Genomic DNA, 18,547 nt, shown 5'->3' on the forward strand with positions numbered 1-18,547 from the left:
GGCAGGTGATCATGCATATCCTGTTTGTGAGCAGAAAACACCCGTAGTCCATAAACCGGTCAGCAAACAAGCAATCAGCACACATGGCAACCTAGGATATCATTATGGATATCGTGACCTGGTCAGTTTCAGGAGAGATACTTATCATTAAGTGCAATTTAGGTTTGCGTGTGGGCAAATCAAACGGAAAGTCAGTTGCTTCTATAGCTTTCGCCTGCAACCAGAGTAAGGACAACCGGGTGATGCTCTAGGTAAAGAAGTTTGTAACCTATTGTTGTTGTTCACGAACGCTTCCTTTGGGCAGAAACAACCGTAAAAAACAGGTTTCTTGATTATCCAAATTTTGATGCTTAAAGGAGCATTTACTATGCTGCGTTTTTGAATTATAGGCTGAACCCAATGAATGCTGCGGCAAGCTAGACAAAAGTGAACCAAGAAGATCTCGGGACAGACGGCGCATTGTAATTCGGGAACCCTGCAGTTCAGATTACTTCGTTCCCAGCGTACCTGAACGTCAAAGACTGATCGGAAGTGCACCACTGCATTATGTGGAGGATCCACCAAGGAAGTCAGCACTCAAGGTCAGACGACCAAGCACCAAAGAGCCAGTACCACAATCGGAACTTCCAGATGTAGGCTCAAACCAAAAAGAATCCTTCTTTTCCATTCGGTCTATTCTTCGGTTGTTATATTTGACCGGCTTGGGGAAACGCAAACGAATTCCTTCGCCAAGGCGACCCCCGTCAGCAACCACGGGTCAAAAAGAGCAGGCTGAACCTTATGACTCAGAGATAGACGCTTATAGCCGTTTTTTATTCCCTGCTTGTTTTCTACTCTTCAATTGCTGCTACTGGTTTTTCTACCTTATAATTAACCGTGACTCACCAACCCCCCGATGAATGGCCTACTTATTTTTAATTGTCTTTCACTACTTCCTAATGTAGCAGTAGTGTAAATATGTAGCAGACGTTTCCCCAACATCGCTCAGCTCCATCTAGACCTAGTATTTGCAGTCTCAGCGCGCTGTCCACCTTAGAGTCTTCAGGCAAATTATCTGAGAGTGAATTTTATAATTATTCCTACAAGAGGTAGACTTTTTAACAGGCGAAATCTTTTTTCGTTATGTATCATTCTTTGTGATGACTTCACATACAAGTTCCGACTATGCCCCATAACAAATGACATTACAAGAGGTTGAAGTAGAAGTCCCGTGTAAAATTAAGAACCTATTGAAACTGAGGGGAGACGTCGTAGTGGTCTTACCCAGGCACAAGCAAAATAGCCCCCCGTCTAATTCGTTTTCTTCTTAAACGCACCATATCATGGGGCACGTAGATCAACTAAATACCCGTTACACGTCTTTTAGGAACGGTCTTGGTGTACACGTGGTGGCATAAGTGTAGAGAGTTTCAGAGTCTCGACAGGTTAATTAACTTAAAACGGATGGAAGCACGGGTTTACTGAGTGAGTAAGTATAACGAATGTGATGTTTTTGTGCTCATCTGGTTCCCGTTGTAGATGTATTACACAGCGGGTAGCGTATTTACTTAAAATAAAAAATATCAGGATCTCAGTATGTGTATCTAAGGGCAGAACTCAGCGGATTTGTGTGCTTATACGTCTGTTAAACATCCCACGTCAACAACCATAAGCGGAAAGCTTGAACAGACACTACAGTGGGGATAATTCCTGAAGAATCAAAAATTGTTCAAGCAATCTCCTAACCTATCGTGGCTGAGAAACGTGGTGTTGAATTCGGCACGCTGCAGTTGTTGCAGTATTGCTTGGAACGTCTGCGCTCTAAGACTGCTGTTATAAGCCCACGTCGTACTGGTGACTATCAAAATCGTGGTACAGGCTTTATCACCATAAAGTCAGCGAACACTGCCGACACATTAAAAACCTGCCCGACACAGCACTTCGACGCAGTTCATCCAATCATCCCCTTACCTCATCAAAAAGACATCATATACACTACAAACTCAGATGTGCACAATCAAAAAAGCCGGATAAGGCTATTTTTGCTTGCTTGCAGTCATTCACTAACAAGGTCACCTAGACAATCTGTAGTTCGGACTTTGTTGTAAACTTCGTTTGGGAGTCGAAACGTCATCCCAAACAACACGTTAAATTGGCGCTGTTATTCGCTCGAGAAGGCAAGTGACACACAACACCAGGTACCTCACATCTTCCACATGGATCACACAAACTGTCTTTCCACCATTCCATACAGCATCACCTCAATGATATTCCTGGTGGTTTTCTAAACAGTGCATTGAACAAAAGGGCGAATGACACTAATGCCGGCAATTTTATCCGGAGGGAACTTCTCTCACCTCACGCTAATGACTTACATAAACAAACCGTGGCGTTCACTTGTGCCCACTGAAATATGTTTTAGAACTTTGTTAATCTGTAGAGAATATTGGCACGCGCATCAAAATGTTCGAAAATTTCACATAACTTTGTTTGTGTTTTAACTTTACAATAGTGAAATAGAATTGTGTGAACATACCGTGCGCGTCAGTTGACTCACGCTACCACAGTAATTCTAACGTTACCATCGATATTCTAGGACCGAAGGATGCGAGCAGATTCAAACAATTTTGTGCCTAGTTGTCGGCGGTAGTGAACAAGCTCGAGTGACTGCACTGCTGCTTTTGTGATAAAAAGTTACGAATGTAATACACTAGTCCAACTCCTAAATTTCACTTCAGTTCAGTCTGTCTGCTACAAACTGTGTACCAAAAACACGTCGTTTTCAGTCGACGCAGATTAGGTCACCAGAAATCGTGGTAGCATGGGAGATATAGCCAAGTATTTGAGCTCAGTTAGTTTGGGCAGCTACGTAATGAAGGCGATAGACAACAACTGTGTGACTGAGTCATATCTATAAATGTCACTAACTAGGGGTAATTTGAGTCCCTACTGAGTTAGTGTTCTCATTCTTCGTTGCCATACTATACAGATTCCACCACTCGATTACTTCCACTCAGCATAGGAGTCACGAAAAGCAGCTCTGAGAGGCAGACGGTCCTCTAACATGCAAAGTACTTGTCTGAACAAGCGCAACCTAGGAAGCGATGTTACATGATGAATGTTCATCGTGTATCAGTTCTTTTATCTCAAAATCATCTAGTGTATCAACTCCCATAATGAGCACAACCAAATTGCGGCCCTTACCGCGGGGTCACAAGGATCAACAGAAACCATAATGGAGGAAAATAAAGCTTCCTTCAAATAATACTAAAGAGTTGAGGGGGGGTTGTGGACACAAAATTGATAAATCTGAATTCCGATCCGATTAAATAAACTGTATCTGAATGAGAAGAGACAAACACGGTCAGGAGATTGAAGAATACACGAGTCAGTCATTTGTAAGGCGCAACCACCATATCGATGCTATCTGAAAATAAAACAATCACCAATCTGTGAGGAGCTGTAGAATATCCCGATATAGGTACAGTTTCTTCATCAGGCTTCTTCGAGGGAAGCAGTTTTAATGTCTGTCAGTGAGGCATACACACTGCCAATGGCCTTTTGGCCCTTGGAGCTGACGCGCCTGATCGGTTGCTAGTGCGGTTCCTGTTGCCCTTAAATTCCAACCACATTAATGACTGTACCCAGCCCATAGATATCATACACTATTCGCCAGCTTATTAGTGCACAACTCGAGTGAGAACCACATTAGTCGGATGAGCTAAGGTTCACCCTTGGTCGAGATTTTAGACTTCACAGTTCAATGTTAGCGCCAAATCTCACCCCCTGACACAACTAGAAGTTCCCAGTTTGTTCCTACTTTATGAACAGTGCCAACAACTGTCAAAGAAGGGGATTTTAGGCTAGAAAAACCCAACTAGACTTATGATTTGATGAATCGTTTGCAAAAGGACATCTCTTTAGGGTCAATGATATAACGAAGTCGTTCCCAGAATAGACTATACCGATCGTGGGGTTGCATCAGCCGGTGTGCCTTCTGTTTCCTCCAGAGATGTGGTAAACAATCAGAAGCGAACATTTCACATTGTTAATCACATGTTTTTTCTTTTCTGAATAAAGGAAAGGTTTTGTACTGTATTTACTTAGATTAATCTATCTCTTCAAAGAATCGAGATATTCAAAGGGCAATAGGACCGGCAGAGGAATACACGGTTTGCATGACATATTGGTGTGCAGTGTATACAAAAAGCAGATGAGGAGTAAGCACTTCCTTGTGCTTTGTGAAGTGAGGCATTGACATTTTGCCTTGTTTCGTTAAGCTTGATTGCGCAGGTGACAGTATCAATTCGTGTGAACATTTACTAAGCTGCATTCGCCAGCTGGCAGCGTTTGCATTCCGGAAAATCGCACGGGTATAATCTTAAAATTACTTCGGAAGACGAAAAGGATCAAAATCTCTGAAGCATTACTCAACACTGTTCATCAAACACTTTGAATCTTCGCTAGCATTTTCCGCTGTCACCCTAGCTCACTTTTTGGCAGCATTCTACAGTGGGTGACTTGATGTCAGTCGGAACCTTGGATTCCATCTCCGTGAATGAGCCCATCAAGCTGCTGTTTGTTGCATGACTTTTGATAGATTGTGTGGGCATGTTCGGAGATGGTCCGGGGCTGACAAACACTGGTTGTTGCACACGAGCGTAAAAGTTGTTGATAGCTCCAGGCCATCTGACAACGTTTGAATGTACAGTCATCGTTTGGTTTGGTTCAGAAGAGCTGGAACAGTGGATGTAGTCTTGTGGTTTTCTGGACAGTTCCACCTCTCCTGTGGCATTCTTCGTAGGGTCGGATGGATTGATACAGAAACGGAATCCACGATGGCTGCTGGTTAAGCACGGACCGCAAAGACTTGGTAGTGCTGAAGCCAGTATACTCGAGAATCCTCCCAGCAAGGTTAGCAGATAAGCCCATCCCAATTGGCAGCGACCTAAAAACGGAACAAATTTACATATTAACCTTCCAAAAGCATTGAGGATTCTTTCGAAAAAAACATGTTTGTTGTCCAACCTTGAAGAACTATCGCGATAACCCAACTAAATACCGGGATATCTTCAGTTTCATATTGAAGTACCTTTTACAACATGCCACAGTACTTCCGAATCATCCATGTATCCTAACAAAAAAAACAACTTACCTAAATGAAAAACTGAACTGCTATCTCCACAAATTTGTGTGACCTCTGGATTGTCCGACCAGCCAAGAGGATAAAGCACGCAGCAGGCTAACACAAGGGAACCTGAAAATGTCAAGAAACTAATTGCATTCATCTAGCTCAGGAAAATGAACAAACATATTTTGATAAAGGCAATTTTAGCCGCATAATCGGGGTCGAACCACAACATACTGATATGGGAGTATGGAGCTAAAGTGGAACAACTGTATCTAGGTACGAAGCGTCATTTGCAATACATTTCATACAGGACAAGCAAAAAACACGCGAGTCTGTCTGGCTTAACAAATTATGGTAGATACGTCATCCGTACACTCAATCCCGATATTTGACATTTGGATGACTACTGAGTGTTTAGTGGTCGGTGGATGCGGTAATTGCAGAGTTCACATTTGTTTGAAAAGTCTTCCACTTGTCTTCGAGCAATTATTCTGATGAGTCCATACTAAAAGGAGAAAATATCATCCCGGAATTTTGTTATTTTTGCATCTCATAATGTGTACATGTGCCTGGTTGTCCAGGTTTTGAACTCCGAAGAGCTGACATGCGACGTAGGTATGGGTGAATGTGGTCAATCTTGAGCGGTGTGATTTGGTTGCACGACACCTCGAACGACGACCCAGTAACTATCCTGATTGTGTCGATCAGTGGAACCGCCTGTCAGGATTCTTCAATTAGGTAGAACTGCGGCAACTTGAAACAGTTTTTTCTAGTCGTAGGTGGTTGGTTGCTAAGTTTGTAAAGTTCTCATTCACATAAATCACACAGTTCAAGAGAACCGGATGAGTCAAGCATGCATTAATGGAGTACTGGTAACAACATAGTCTTGCACGTACGATGTCCCAGATTAAGACCCTGCACGACCGAGCGATGAGCTGTAATAAGAAGAAAACCTGAATCCATAGCTTTTTCCCTTCTGGTGTGGACTCACGAGAATAAGCGCATCAGGGCAAAAAGGGAGATTATTGGGTGTTTGTTGCTAATGGCGAGTACCTCAAAAGAATATGTACGCCCAAAATCGCGGTGTTCAGTCTGTTATGATGAGCTCACCGAGATTTTCTTCAGTCTCCAGCTATTCTAAACTTTATGATCAGCCTCAAGCACAGGTGTTTGGTGGCAGACCAACATTGATTTTTATAATCTTGATATCTTCGTTCTAGTGAGACCCAGTATAAGTGCTCTTCATGACAAACTATCGACGCATAAGAACCATGTTGGATAAGAATATTTCTAATTGATTGTGCGAAGCCCCCTACTCATGCAAACAGCGTTTTGAAGAATATGAGCTCCTTCCATCTTTTGTGACTTACACACCTAAGCCAAGTGTACAATCGTTGTTAAGAAAGCCATAATTAATATCATCATGTAACTATACTTCTAAAACAAACTACCGGAACACTAGTACAGACGCGGTAGAAAACCACGGTTTGAAGTGTCTCAAAATACATCAGGGAGCTCAGTTTTGGATTTCTGTGCCGAATACCAAACTAAGTTTATTGTTGCTCAAGGAACGACTGGTGAAGACACCAGAAGTTACCAGCATTGCACGCCAATCGAGCACAAACTAACGGTCGGTCGCTGCACGATACGATAAGTGACAGTAGAATTTAATAAAACAAAACTCAAGTGACCCAGCTATCTACCTTCAGAAAGCAGCCACATTCAATCAAAGACTGGTCGTGAAGTAGATTTTCAGACTATACCTTGATGCATTCACAACAATATCCTTAAATTTAGGTCACAACGTCTTCCAACTTCAAGAGAAATCTTAAAGAAATATCGACGCTGCCTAAAGAAAGTCAGGTTTTCTTTGTAACATACTACTCATAAGGTTGCTGAAAATCCATCGACAGCCCACGACCGGTTTCGCCCTTCTTGGGGCTCATCAGGTAGGCGCAGTCCCCGGGTTTCCGTCAACCTTATGTTCTACTTGAAACCAAATTGCACGAAATTAGCGAATATATACTCATCTGCAAGCTAATTTGGTTCTTTCGAGAGACGCACCTGGAACCCAGCTGAATCTCTCGTTTGTGATGTTCTCAGGCAACTGAGAACTGGTGTATTAAGACTGCGTTGATTGAATTTGTTGTGGAGTACTACTCTTCCGGAAATTATCTTTCATATCTCATGTCCCGACATATTTGGATTTTTGATTTTTCCGGAATAAATTTGTGACTTTGTTGTTCTACATATATGGAGGTCTGCGATAGAGGATCGGATCTACCATTAAAATCAAATTACCGAACAACAGCCGTCGAAGGTCAGTCCCAGAAAGCTGCATATGCATAAGCACAACTCGTGCACACCCACGGGCCCGTCACTATGTCCTACCCCGCACACTAACAACGCACTGATAATCCCACCTCGATTGGTGATGGAACAATCAATCGTGGGCTGTCGATGGATTTTCAGCAACCTTATGAGCAGTGCATTACAAAGATATACATGTTCGCGATATTTCAAATATCGTAGCGACTGAAACATGAGGCGGCCTGGTGCAGCACATTCAGTTGCCTGAGAACATCATAAACGAGGGATTCAGGTGAGCCTCTCGAAGGAACCCAATTAGTTTGCAGATGAGTGTATATTCGCTAAAGCCAGGTTTTCTGTTTAACCGACTCCATATACTGCACCAGGAAACCCTTTTAGTAGATGCTTTGGAATCCTTAGAGTTGAAACATTGAATTTATCTCGAGGAACGTCCACTGGTATACATTATGCGTTTGTACCTTATGTGAATGAAAACCTGCTCATGTTATCCTGAAAAAAGTGATTTAAATGAGCGATATCCCAAACTTAATAAAGTTAGAAAACTATATCAAATTGTTCTACTTTATAAGTTAATTTTGATAAGTTGCAGGTAAATAAAATTAGGTAGGCGTGATTTATCGATCTTATCTGTCGTACATCGGAAAAATTAGAAAGTCAAAACGAGGTGGCGAAATAGTTTTGCGATTCGCTTTTTTATACCCACCGGTGAAGATTCAATCGGACTGCTAACAGAATAACAACAGAACTGAAATTGTTCTGAAATACCTCCAAGATAACAGATCAAACATCATAAATTACAGCGGATGTTAATTTGTGGTCAGCAAATACATTGCTAAACGTTAAATGGTGGGTATTTACCAAGGCCTCTCTTTTTGGGTGTATTTTATCTTTAGCCACTTATTTCGCTTCATTACCCACAATCTGAGAGAACAAATCTAAGTAAATAAGATGGGTGTTTCGACCAGTTTACATCAACTGTTTGTGGGGAGGTTCACCAAAGGAGTAGTTTGAGAAGGATTTTTAGGCACCATAATATGCAAAACGTCTCTTTGGTGAAAGAGTTCTTCTTGCGCGCAGACCGAATGGACAAAGTTTAGGAACAACAACATCTAGACTCCTCGAGTCCTTCAAATCATACACAAATGCACAGAACACTGCACTCAGGCCACTGAGATTTGGCTTAACGCTTTTGCATTCCAATAGGTTGTTCGGAGACCAACACTGTTATTTAGATACAATTTCCAGTTCACCGGCTATAGTACACTTTTTAGGTAACGCTTCTAACTATTTCGGTAATTTACCCGTAAACGATAAGAAAATTCCTAAGCCAGTGTTTACTACCTAACCAAAAACATAACCTTCTCAGACAGACCAGGGGATGACCAACATGGATGTGATGATTTTATTGATTTGGCTCTTTATTTGTAAGTTACGATCCCCATGTTCTCAGTCATTTGCATCAATTCACACGTTTGTAGCAACAGGAGGCTAAATTGCAATCACATTGTTCGAACTGATTGGACAAGCACATGGATGCATGATCCAAAAATAGTTACTTGATAATTCGTATTAGTTACGATAGTATTTATGGTGAGGACATGCGCGATTTTTGCGGCTCATTAAATTTGGTGTGAAGGAATTCGACCGCCATATGATATTCACATGTATGTTTCTATCGGAGCACGTGTTAAGATGTACTAGGTTTGGTACTTCTAGAAGTCAGGAATACAAGCCGGTGACAATAAACACAATACTTTTCCTCGTACTACTGATCAAACTTAGAAAGTGCTCGGAATAATTTATATAATAAACAAGTAAAGCCCGTCGATTTTATCGGCATTATCCTACGTTCACTCTCAGGGAACGTGTTATTTAAAGTACAGTTATGATACCGTGGGTTTTCAAAACTAATCACTTTGCAAACATCGATGACATGGGATGGTCGGTGTAAGTAAGATTATTTCATAGACAGCTCCACAGCGCATACTCAGATCACGTATCTGAAACGATTAAATTTTGGCTCTGGTATCATCAGCTACTGCTAGATGGGCTTAAGATGCTCTAAATGCCAATTTAATTACCATCAACTACGTTCCAGGGTTGATTCGAATTAATTTCCTGTTTCATGTCATCTGGTGATTCTGTTCTCTCAATTAGAAGCCATAATGAGGACATACCAAACCTCTTAGGGTTCTGTTGGTGTTGATGGCGATTTAACTTATGGGAAGCTCAAAGTTAAGTCCTGTATTACAACGGTAGAATTCTACCAAGTCTTTTACCTTTCGCCCTTTTGCGTCTTTTGAGTCAGGCTCTATTTGTATACTACAAATATGACTATTTCTCCATCGGTAGATAACCAGTTCTGTTCTATAAGTCATGCCGGTTATCCTTTTTGGAGCCACTTTTTGTTGTATCTGCTGCTTCGCCAATCTGTGATATCTGCTGCTGACCCGCTCCTGTGCCCAGTGCCTAAAAAAGACTCACAGAAGAGAACACAACAGCTGTATTCCGAACAAGTGAGTGCGAGAGCGTGAGTGCGTTCGAGTGCGAGATCAAAAGTTACAACGGCCGCACGCTATTTAAAGGGGATTTTCTGACATTGATCCACTCTGTCTGATAGGCATTATTGAACACCCGTCAACATCGATCGTGTTTCTCTGAAATGCCTGAACGCTGATCACATTCAGTTCTGCTTCTGTGGCGTGCATGAGGATTTATTGGCTTTTGCTGAGTTGATTGAACGATTGACTGGCTTGGGTGCTTGCGGTTTTTTTGGATGAGAGTTTGGTGGAGCAGTAGTTTCCGGGCGTTCTGAGGTTGCTTTAGGAATCTGACCTTCCTGATACTATGTTATCGGGAGTTTTGTGCCGTTCATTGTGCTGGAGTGTAACCGAATACGTTGGCCCTAGGAATTCATGGCTTACACTTGGCTTCCAGCACTGTTGTGAAACTACCGAACCGAAACAATCGCATTCTGTCCTTCAATTCAGACTCAACTGTATTCTCCATGTACCCTGTAGAGTTCTACCTGAAGGCTCATTAGGTGATACAAAACAAACTGATTTGTTTTCAATATTTTAAAAGTCTGATGCGCATTCAGCGGGTTCACTGCGACACCTGCTTTGGGCTAAATTAATAGGACCGAATTCTGAAACAAATGCACAGAAGATATGCGCATAGCTCACACCTCGATGTCCATCTCTACTTATTTCACCGTTTTATATTTGTCTCTAATAAAGCGACAGCATGCGCATGTTTTTCGTCTGCCAAAGTATCGATTTCCGTGACAGGTGGGTCAAGCCACATCGATGTTGATGTACCAAGCTACCACACACAGTTCGACACATGCAGACGCATTGCCTAGACTTTTTTGCCTAGACACGTGCACATGTGCTGTTTCTTCTCCCCATTTTTTCTCTGTGTGATTGAGTTACAGATTATCTGGTGATACCAAAAGTATTCCCCTACTAATGTCGTAAGAATCGAAGACATATCTTTTCGCTTCCTCTAAGCTAGAAATGCTGTTATACTTTATTTTTCAGATAAATAAGACGGAATCCTTCAACTCTTTTAGTGGCAGGGTTGCAGCAGACTAGCGTTAGGCAGGGAAACCGGGTGACATGGTTCTTTACACAGCCATGTCTATAAGTTCGAAACAATCATGAGAGCTCAAAAACAAAAGACTATCCCTGAAGTCCAGCTCAATCTTCCGCTAATGGTTGTATGCAAATGAGTGTTCTTGTCAAATTTCGTTTAGTTCAGGTCCTAGTATAAAATAAGGTTGCCGAAAACTCAGGGACTGCGCCTACCTGATGAGCCTGAAGTGTAAGGGCGAAACTGGGCTTGGGTTATTCAGATTTTCAGCAACCTTGTGAGTATTGTGTTTTTTTGTCTATGCAACAATGACTATCCCTTTCAGAAGGGTTTGGTAAACAATCGGTGGATTTAGTGCTGAGCAATGTTTCGCTTTTGACACAAAAGCTTCGTCAGGCTGAGTAAGTAAGTAGGTTGACTGGGTTTTTAAGGCAGTCAGGGAACCAATCCGTGAGATTCCTTATGACTAGTGACTTGATCAGTGCTGGGTATTCGGTCTGATGTTCCTGTTTGTTGATAAGTGGGGATGACTAAGATTTACGTTAAATTGGTTAGGGGGGATTGGTCTTTGTGATGAACCTGGATTTCTTCGTCCTTTCTTCTTCAGTCTAGGACACCTTGATGGAAAATTTGGGGTCGTTTCGTTCACAGATTTCGTTCACCTGTGTTCGTCCAAGGGTGCTGGGACAATTGGTTTGCGGATGGGGGTGGGGTGGTTAATCGGATCTAACTCTACTTGGATTCTGTTTACCAAACCCCTCTGGAACGATGACTTCCCAATCGGTCCCAGACATTTTCCAATTGGTTGAATGACTATCCCTTTTACAAATGAGGTCAGTTGATGCCGAAGTGAATAGGATCTATTTGGTGAAAGTCGTATGGCCAGCGCTAAGTGCCGTGAATTGACAAAGCTGTATGTGAATCGAACATCAGCATGTAATGTTTCACGACCAGTATTACCCCATTTGTGCATGATTGCATTTGGTGTGTTGCCACTCCGGTTTACTGTTGGCTCTGTTAGTACGCAACATCCTCCGGCACGTTTAGCAACCAAATGGTTTCCGAATCTGAGACCTCTAGTTACAAAGTCCTAGGCGTGTTTTTTTCTGGAAGAATTAAGTATGGCAAAGAAACATCCATGGTGAGTGATTCTCAGTTAGTGGAATTTCTCCCTTAAGGATTCTGGAAGGTTCAACGCAGAAGGGAGATCTGCTGAGGATCGATATTTTTTTTCAAAACTTTGGTCTTTCTTAGCTTTTGGTATAAATCTGTCCTACTGGTTATAATAATTTAATACAAGCGTGCATAGCTTTCATACTGTAATTGAACTTCTGAGTTAGGTAAGTTTAAGATCAATATGCTGACCTAGAAGCTGGAAAAGCGCACGGGGCTAGAGTGGCTGAGTGGCCATTGTTCTGCACAGTCTGTCAACATCTATCCAACTATTCATGAGTAATTATTGAAATTTGATAAAGTTATAAAGTATCAAGAGTGAGTAAGCCTTTACCTTCCTATTTGGGTATGACGATTCGGCTTAAAGCACTGTAATCTGCCCAAGAACTATATTATTAAAGATACATCATAAACTCTCTTGTAACAGACGACTAACAACCACCAAACATCCAATCATCCTATTCAAAAATAAAACAGATTCATTTTGCCTGCCTTCTCTGTACCTATTCCGGGAAGGCTTATGTGGTGCATAGTTGATTTCATCGTTACTCTGCTTCAGGAACAGTTTTCTCCAAATACGCTGCCACCAATTAGGATTAGCCATCCTATAAATTTGATGTTTGTCCAGTTGAAGGATTCGTTTGCCACATCAGTAGCAGCTTTGTAACAAATTTTGGACGCAGGTTTTCGATTTCCGGTGGATTCAGTGTAGCAAGGAGCCATTTACGACTGTGTAGCATTTAGCAAACGTCAGTATATGTGCTTCCAGACAGGGCCTGACCGCGTTCGGCTAATGATAAAATCTTGTTTATGTTAGTGCAACGCGCCTCCCGATGTGGCCTAATCAAGCAATCTAGGGCAAACTGTTAGAAAAGCTAGGAAGGTTTTTTCTGACAGAAATGGTCTTAATTGGACTGTTCATATTTTCTTTCAAGGCGCGTGGCACATTAGTGCACCCTAAATACCACGGGGTTTTATGATCTCTCAATCCGCCTATGTTGTCTTGGTTGGTTTTAGTCACTGAGCCCCTTTTGGAGAGTTTTGAAATGGTTTTGTCTTTTTGAGGCTTATTTGCTTTTTGTGAGTGGCGTTATCTCAACACAACACACCCTCCAGTTGAATGAACCTATCGAAATAACGTCACTTAAGCGAGAGAGTTCGAATTTGTTAGGCTATTATTCGGAGGAATTGCTTTATGAACACTCGTAAACAAGCTTAAAATAGAGCCACAGAAGAAAAAAAATAAAACAGTTTAATTGACTGTACACAAAAAAGGAAGGGAATAAAAGTGAGAAAAATTATGCTAGATAGAGGGTGAACATAGAAGAGGCTAAAAGTTACCTGGACTTGCGTCGAAACTGCTTTTATAGCGAAAGGGATCTAAGGTAGGTATCGATAACCAGGTGCTCACAACAGTCTTTGAACTGAAACATATGCCCCACTTTAGACCATATGATTATTCAGGTCGTTCTTTCATCCCATGATGGTCGACAGAACTCCACTTGGGAATTAGTCTCATAGACATGCTTAATATACTTTAAATAAGTCAAGCGCTCTGTCAGGGTATTCCTCTATACATCTTGTTTAGGGAACGTACTTTTCAGTGAAGTTTACTTACAATATTTCGCCCGAGGCTTCCATATAGAAGCGCATAAAATTAGGTAGGCTTATTCAACGCGGTATGAAGGGAAGACTGGTGGTGGTTGGCTTGTTCTCTGAGCTGGGCAATTTGATTGCAAACGGTTCATCACCAATCGAGGTGACATCATCAGTGCGTTATTGTGGAGCGTAGTAGTGCGTAGCGGTGGGTTGGGAGGACTTCTTTTATAACCAATCCATGCCTAGCGACAGCTCGGATTTGTTTTGTTTCGAACCGCTGCTACTTCTGACAGTCAAATGCCTACGAGGAAATCAGTTTCCGTTTACAATTTATGCGAAGTAAAACTCTCGCATTTGCTATTTAGAGAAGACGCTTGATTCCACTGGACCACTACTTAACTACAACGCATTGCCCCGGTATGAACGGTGTTAACTTTCTTCCCGTGAGCTCTTTTGTTTCCGGCCTGCTTACTGAGAAAAGGGCATCTAAGTATTGCCAGTCTTGACAAATTCGAAATCATTTGTGTTGACTGAACAACCATTCACATCGTCAGACATAGCCTGACATAATCCTCTTTTAGTGGATCAGGCTATATCCTACGTGCCAGTAAGCTGACCTCAGAAGTGATGTTATTGCTAAAAATAGCACCAGAAAACTATCGAAGGACATATGTTTTATAGTGAATAAATAATAATGAAGTACACGTGTTTATAAGATTTTAAGAAGTGACTGCCAATGAGTCACTCGGAAACGGAGTGACAGTTATAGAGATACGAATAAAATGAGTTTTATGGGCTGCGTGCACCTTGGCTGTTGACACAAAGTACGGTATTTAAAGAAGTTTTAACTAGTTTTTTTTTAAACGCAGTCACCCAGGGGACAGAAACAACAGGTGGAGGAAGGAAATGAGAAACAGCAGCAGTAAAAAATTCCACATACAATAGCATCTGTAAGATCCGACCTTCAGGCGCAGTCTGGTTACGTCAGGGTTTGATCAATCCTACCAGTTAGCGAGTAAGGTGGATAACAAGGAAGAACAAGATCTAGCCAAGTTGAGTTCCTGGTACTAATCCGCATGGACCCCCAAATAACCCCGTAGTTGGTGCAGATGTCTTCTTACATACCTGGAAACGGACAGACCATCTCACATAGTCGACAAATTCCAACAGCAAGAACAACAATCCTGTGTTCTCTATGCATTATGGAGTGTGGTTCTGCACCCCTGTCATATCCATTCACCTAGACTTTCAGCTTGACAGATTTGGCGCAAAGTTCGAAAGTGATTTCTACAAGTGAGGAATAATAAGCATCACTTCAAGCCGTTAATTTCAACCTAATAAGCCTGCAAAAAACTTAGGGCAAATGACTATTAAATCATTCCAGCCGGTGGAATACCTGATACATCGCTTCACATATTTGTTGTTCTACATTTTCAGTATTAACTTACCCCTCCCCGACTATCTATTTGTTTCACGAGATTACTTGTGCTTCAAATGCCGAGAAATGCATTTGCGGTTTAAGACTCTTTTTGTTTCTGTTCACATTGGTGCTGGTACTAGCGAGTTTTCATCAAAAATCTCCAAAGATACTTTGTTCCCAGCATATGTGGGACTGATGAAAACTCTGTTTACGACTGCCCGAAAAACCATTCTTCATGAAACTTCTATATATTACGGCTTGCTAAGTTGAATTATTTTGAAGCTCAATGCTATATACTTTTTTTCGAATCAGCTGACCAAGTGCTGATCGACGTGACATTGTGCAGAAGAAAGGGTCCCCGGGAAACAAGCGCGTTTGTAGAGTATATGTCATAAAAACAACTTTTCAGCCTTCTACTTCAATTTTCACTTTTCCGCTGGTTGTAGCACTGGCCTGCCGAGATTTTTACTTTTTTTAGAAATGGCTTAAAAAGTTTTAGGAAAAGTGAAGAGACAAATTTACAAGTTGTTTTATGTTCCGGTTTTATTAGGATCGGCAGCCGGTAGATTGGTAGGCACTAACAATCACGTCCAACTCTTACCACGTATAAAATTTAAACAGACCTTGTTGATATTTTGGAGATTCTACAGTCCTTATCAGCAACTGACTTTGTCCTCCCACTTCAGTCACCGAATATATTTGATTTCTGGCTTGTGACTTCGGGTCACGTGACCTAACGAAACATGGAATCCAAAGCGGACCGGTTTAAAATATTTAGTCAAAGCTGATTTCCACGTTGATAAATTTCATTGCCTGTAGAATAAGCGGGTTGCTTAAACCACAGTTGCACAGAACGGAAGAGATAAGTATTTCACGACAATGGTAACTTTTCTAGATGCCTTTTCTAGAGGTACGTCAAACAGGGTCATCAATTTCACAAACCGATTGTTGATCTCAGCGCTCGATCTCAAATGCAGAAACGAAAATATCTGCCGCGAATTATTCTCGTGTTGCTATCCTCAGTCTCAAATTGTATGGAATGCATGCCTGAAGAATTTATTAGCAACAGAGGGGAAGAGCACACTGATGCTATAGCTTCACAGAGACCAGAATTATTGCCTCAAAAGCACTCTTCCACACTGTGTCGGCTGGTGAACTATAGCAGATAGACTAGGAGGAAAAATTTCTCATTTCCAGCATAACTACTCATGCCTCAAAATAAGACGGAAATAATTTTGTAGGTTTTTATTCCGGCACTGGTTCTTTGATCAGCCGCTCCCTGAGACCCATTAATTTCTTGCTTCTCGCAATATTTAGTGCTCACATATTAGGAGTATTCGTTAACCTGAGAAATCTTGAGACGGTTCTCGTTTTATTGTTGATTTTATTAAGTACTATGTTAAGTGCCCACATGCGCAGCCTTTATCATCCGCTCGAATTCATCCATTAGCTTTACTAATCCCTCGCACCCACGCATTTGCTCATTCAAAGAACGATTTTCCCGCACCTTATCCCCAAACCATCTACTTGATCGATGACCTTGATTGAAGTGACCTGACTAACATTTTAAACCAAATAAAGAGTGGAATTTATCAAAGTATCGACAGTAGTAACTTGTTTGAGCAGATGGCTGCTTAGAAGGTGAATGTTTATCCCTTCAACAAGCTGAGAAGCTAGCTTAAAAGCGTCTCCTCCGTTTCGAAAGGAAAACATCAGTCATAAACTACTTGTGTGAAATGTAAACCTTGGATAAGCCATGAGTTATGCTCTTAGAAGCGTATTAATAGGCTACGGAATCCGAAACACGTCACGTTTTGACGACGATGCACAAGAGTATCACGACATTACCTGGAAGAGCCATTAAAATATCCCTTCGCTATATGGACAGAATACTGCTGGAGAGTTCTTCCGCTCCAAAAATACACGGAAGGCTCCAGTATTAAACTATAATTGCTAAGATGTATGTTGTGGTCTTGGGATTTACACATTTACCACAGTATTCCATGAACTAAGAACTGAGAAATCCTTTTATGAATACAGCAACTTTTTACCGTAATTTAAGCCAACTACACCGTTATAATTGTGAGTTTAGGACCGACGCATGGGGTGCGTGTAAGTTGGAGATAATAATCAAAGTAAGTGGAACTTTTACGTGAAATGGGCCACATAAGATGAACTATAAAACCCCAGAGGAGCCCCTTGGGCCATATTCTACTTTAGAAGAAGCTCAATAAAATATTTCCTTCCGATTCGGTTTTGCAATCAGTAATGATGCAAAATAACATGCTAATCTCGATCCTTAGCAGACGTTAGCAGCTGAATTAATATGTCAGGTAAACAGGTTTTATACTTCACCTTGAATAATGTGGGTAGCGTGCTGACAGTAATTCGTTTTTAAGTTGTAACGGACTCATGCGCAAGGCAGAAACCATGACATGCATGATGACAGGTGACGCCAAATTCCTAAAATTAAACAGATCTGCGCATTCGAATTCACTGTCTATTTGGTTACGTTCCTGTGCTGGGGCAAAAGTTGCGGAAGTTTGACTCAATGAGCACTTACCTGAAACAAGCAGAAGGGCTTGACACGCCCGAGTCAATGTGGGATAGTTGAGAAGTCCAACGTAACAGCCAACAAACAGCAAAAAGAAGCTGATGAACCACAGAAGGACACACGCTAGGCTAAGAAGCATGAGTGCTGCTTGCCAAATGCTGTGAGGAATCTGCTCAAACTGATAAAATCCACATCCTGCTCGGATGCGGATCAATCTAGCCTGTTCTGTCGTTTGTACGTAGTGGCCTGGTCTAGAATCTGCATCCTGGTTTGCAGATAGCGCTTCGTTCATTTTGTCTGTGTATACAGGATAGACACATCGCCGGTATAAACCCAGTGTGCTAGGTAATCTTGTCATATGTAATCCCATCGCCACTGCCAACTGTTCATTGATACCAGTATAGATTGTTCCTTTGAGCCAGTAGGGAAGTACACAGCCTGCGGTACATAGCGCAGTGGATATCCAAGCGATTGCTGACCAGAGAAACCACAGCTTGCGCATTCTTCTCTAACAGCCAAGCAAGTTTTAGAATTCACCAGTGTGAAATATCTCGTTGTTTTTCTTTCGTATTGTAGACACGATCCCGCGTCAGTTACTGCGGATTATACATGGCATCTATTAGAATCGTCTAATTATGTCCAAAATACTGACGCTGAACGGATCTGCCCAGCCGTCTGGACTAAAAACCGCCTGGCTAAAGTGTCGATCGATTCAGTAACGTGCTAGTAACTGCCTGTTTGTTTGCTTGCCCAAGCACACAACGAA

General features: G+C 41.7%; 2 protein-coding genes across 2 annotated transcripts in view; one reads left to right on the forward strand and one right to left on the reverse strand.

Moving 5' to 3' along the window:
- T265_03886 (hypothetical protein) overlaps positions 1–1,163 on the forward strand; it is a gene marked incomplete at both ends in the record, with an annotated part of 62,120 nt that extends 60,957 nt beyond the window's left edge. The window contains one exon of the mRNA XM_009168478.1: positions 390–1,163. Coding sequence (XP_009166742.1) covers positions 390–899 — 510 coding nt within the window. The remainder of the gene's footprint in view (positions 1–389) is intronic.
- Positions 1,164–4,081: 2,918 nt separating this feature from the next.
- Positions 4,082–18,312, reverse strand: T265_03887 (hypothetical protein; the record flags this gene model as incomplete). Its single annotated transcript, XM_009168479.1, has 3 exons — positions 4,082–4,927; positions 5,135–5,236; positions 17,791–18,312. 3 exons carry the CDS (start codon positions 18,281–18,283, stop codon positions 4,464–4,466), a joined length of 1,059 nt encoding a protein of 352 aa, XP_009166743.1.
- Positions 18,313–18,547: the final 235 nt, after the last annotated feature.

The sequence above is a fragment of the Opisthorchis viverrini genome (assembly GCF_000715545.1).
Source record: "Opisthorchis viverrini unplaced genomic scaffold opera_v5_59, whole genome shotgun sequence".
In the NCBI taxonomy this organism is placed as follows: Eukaryota; Metazoa; Platyhelminthes; class Trematoda; order Opisthorchiida; family Opisthorchiidae; genus Opisthorchis; species Opisthorchis viverrini.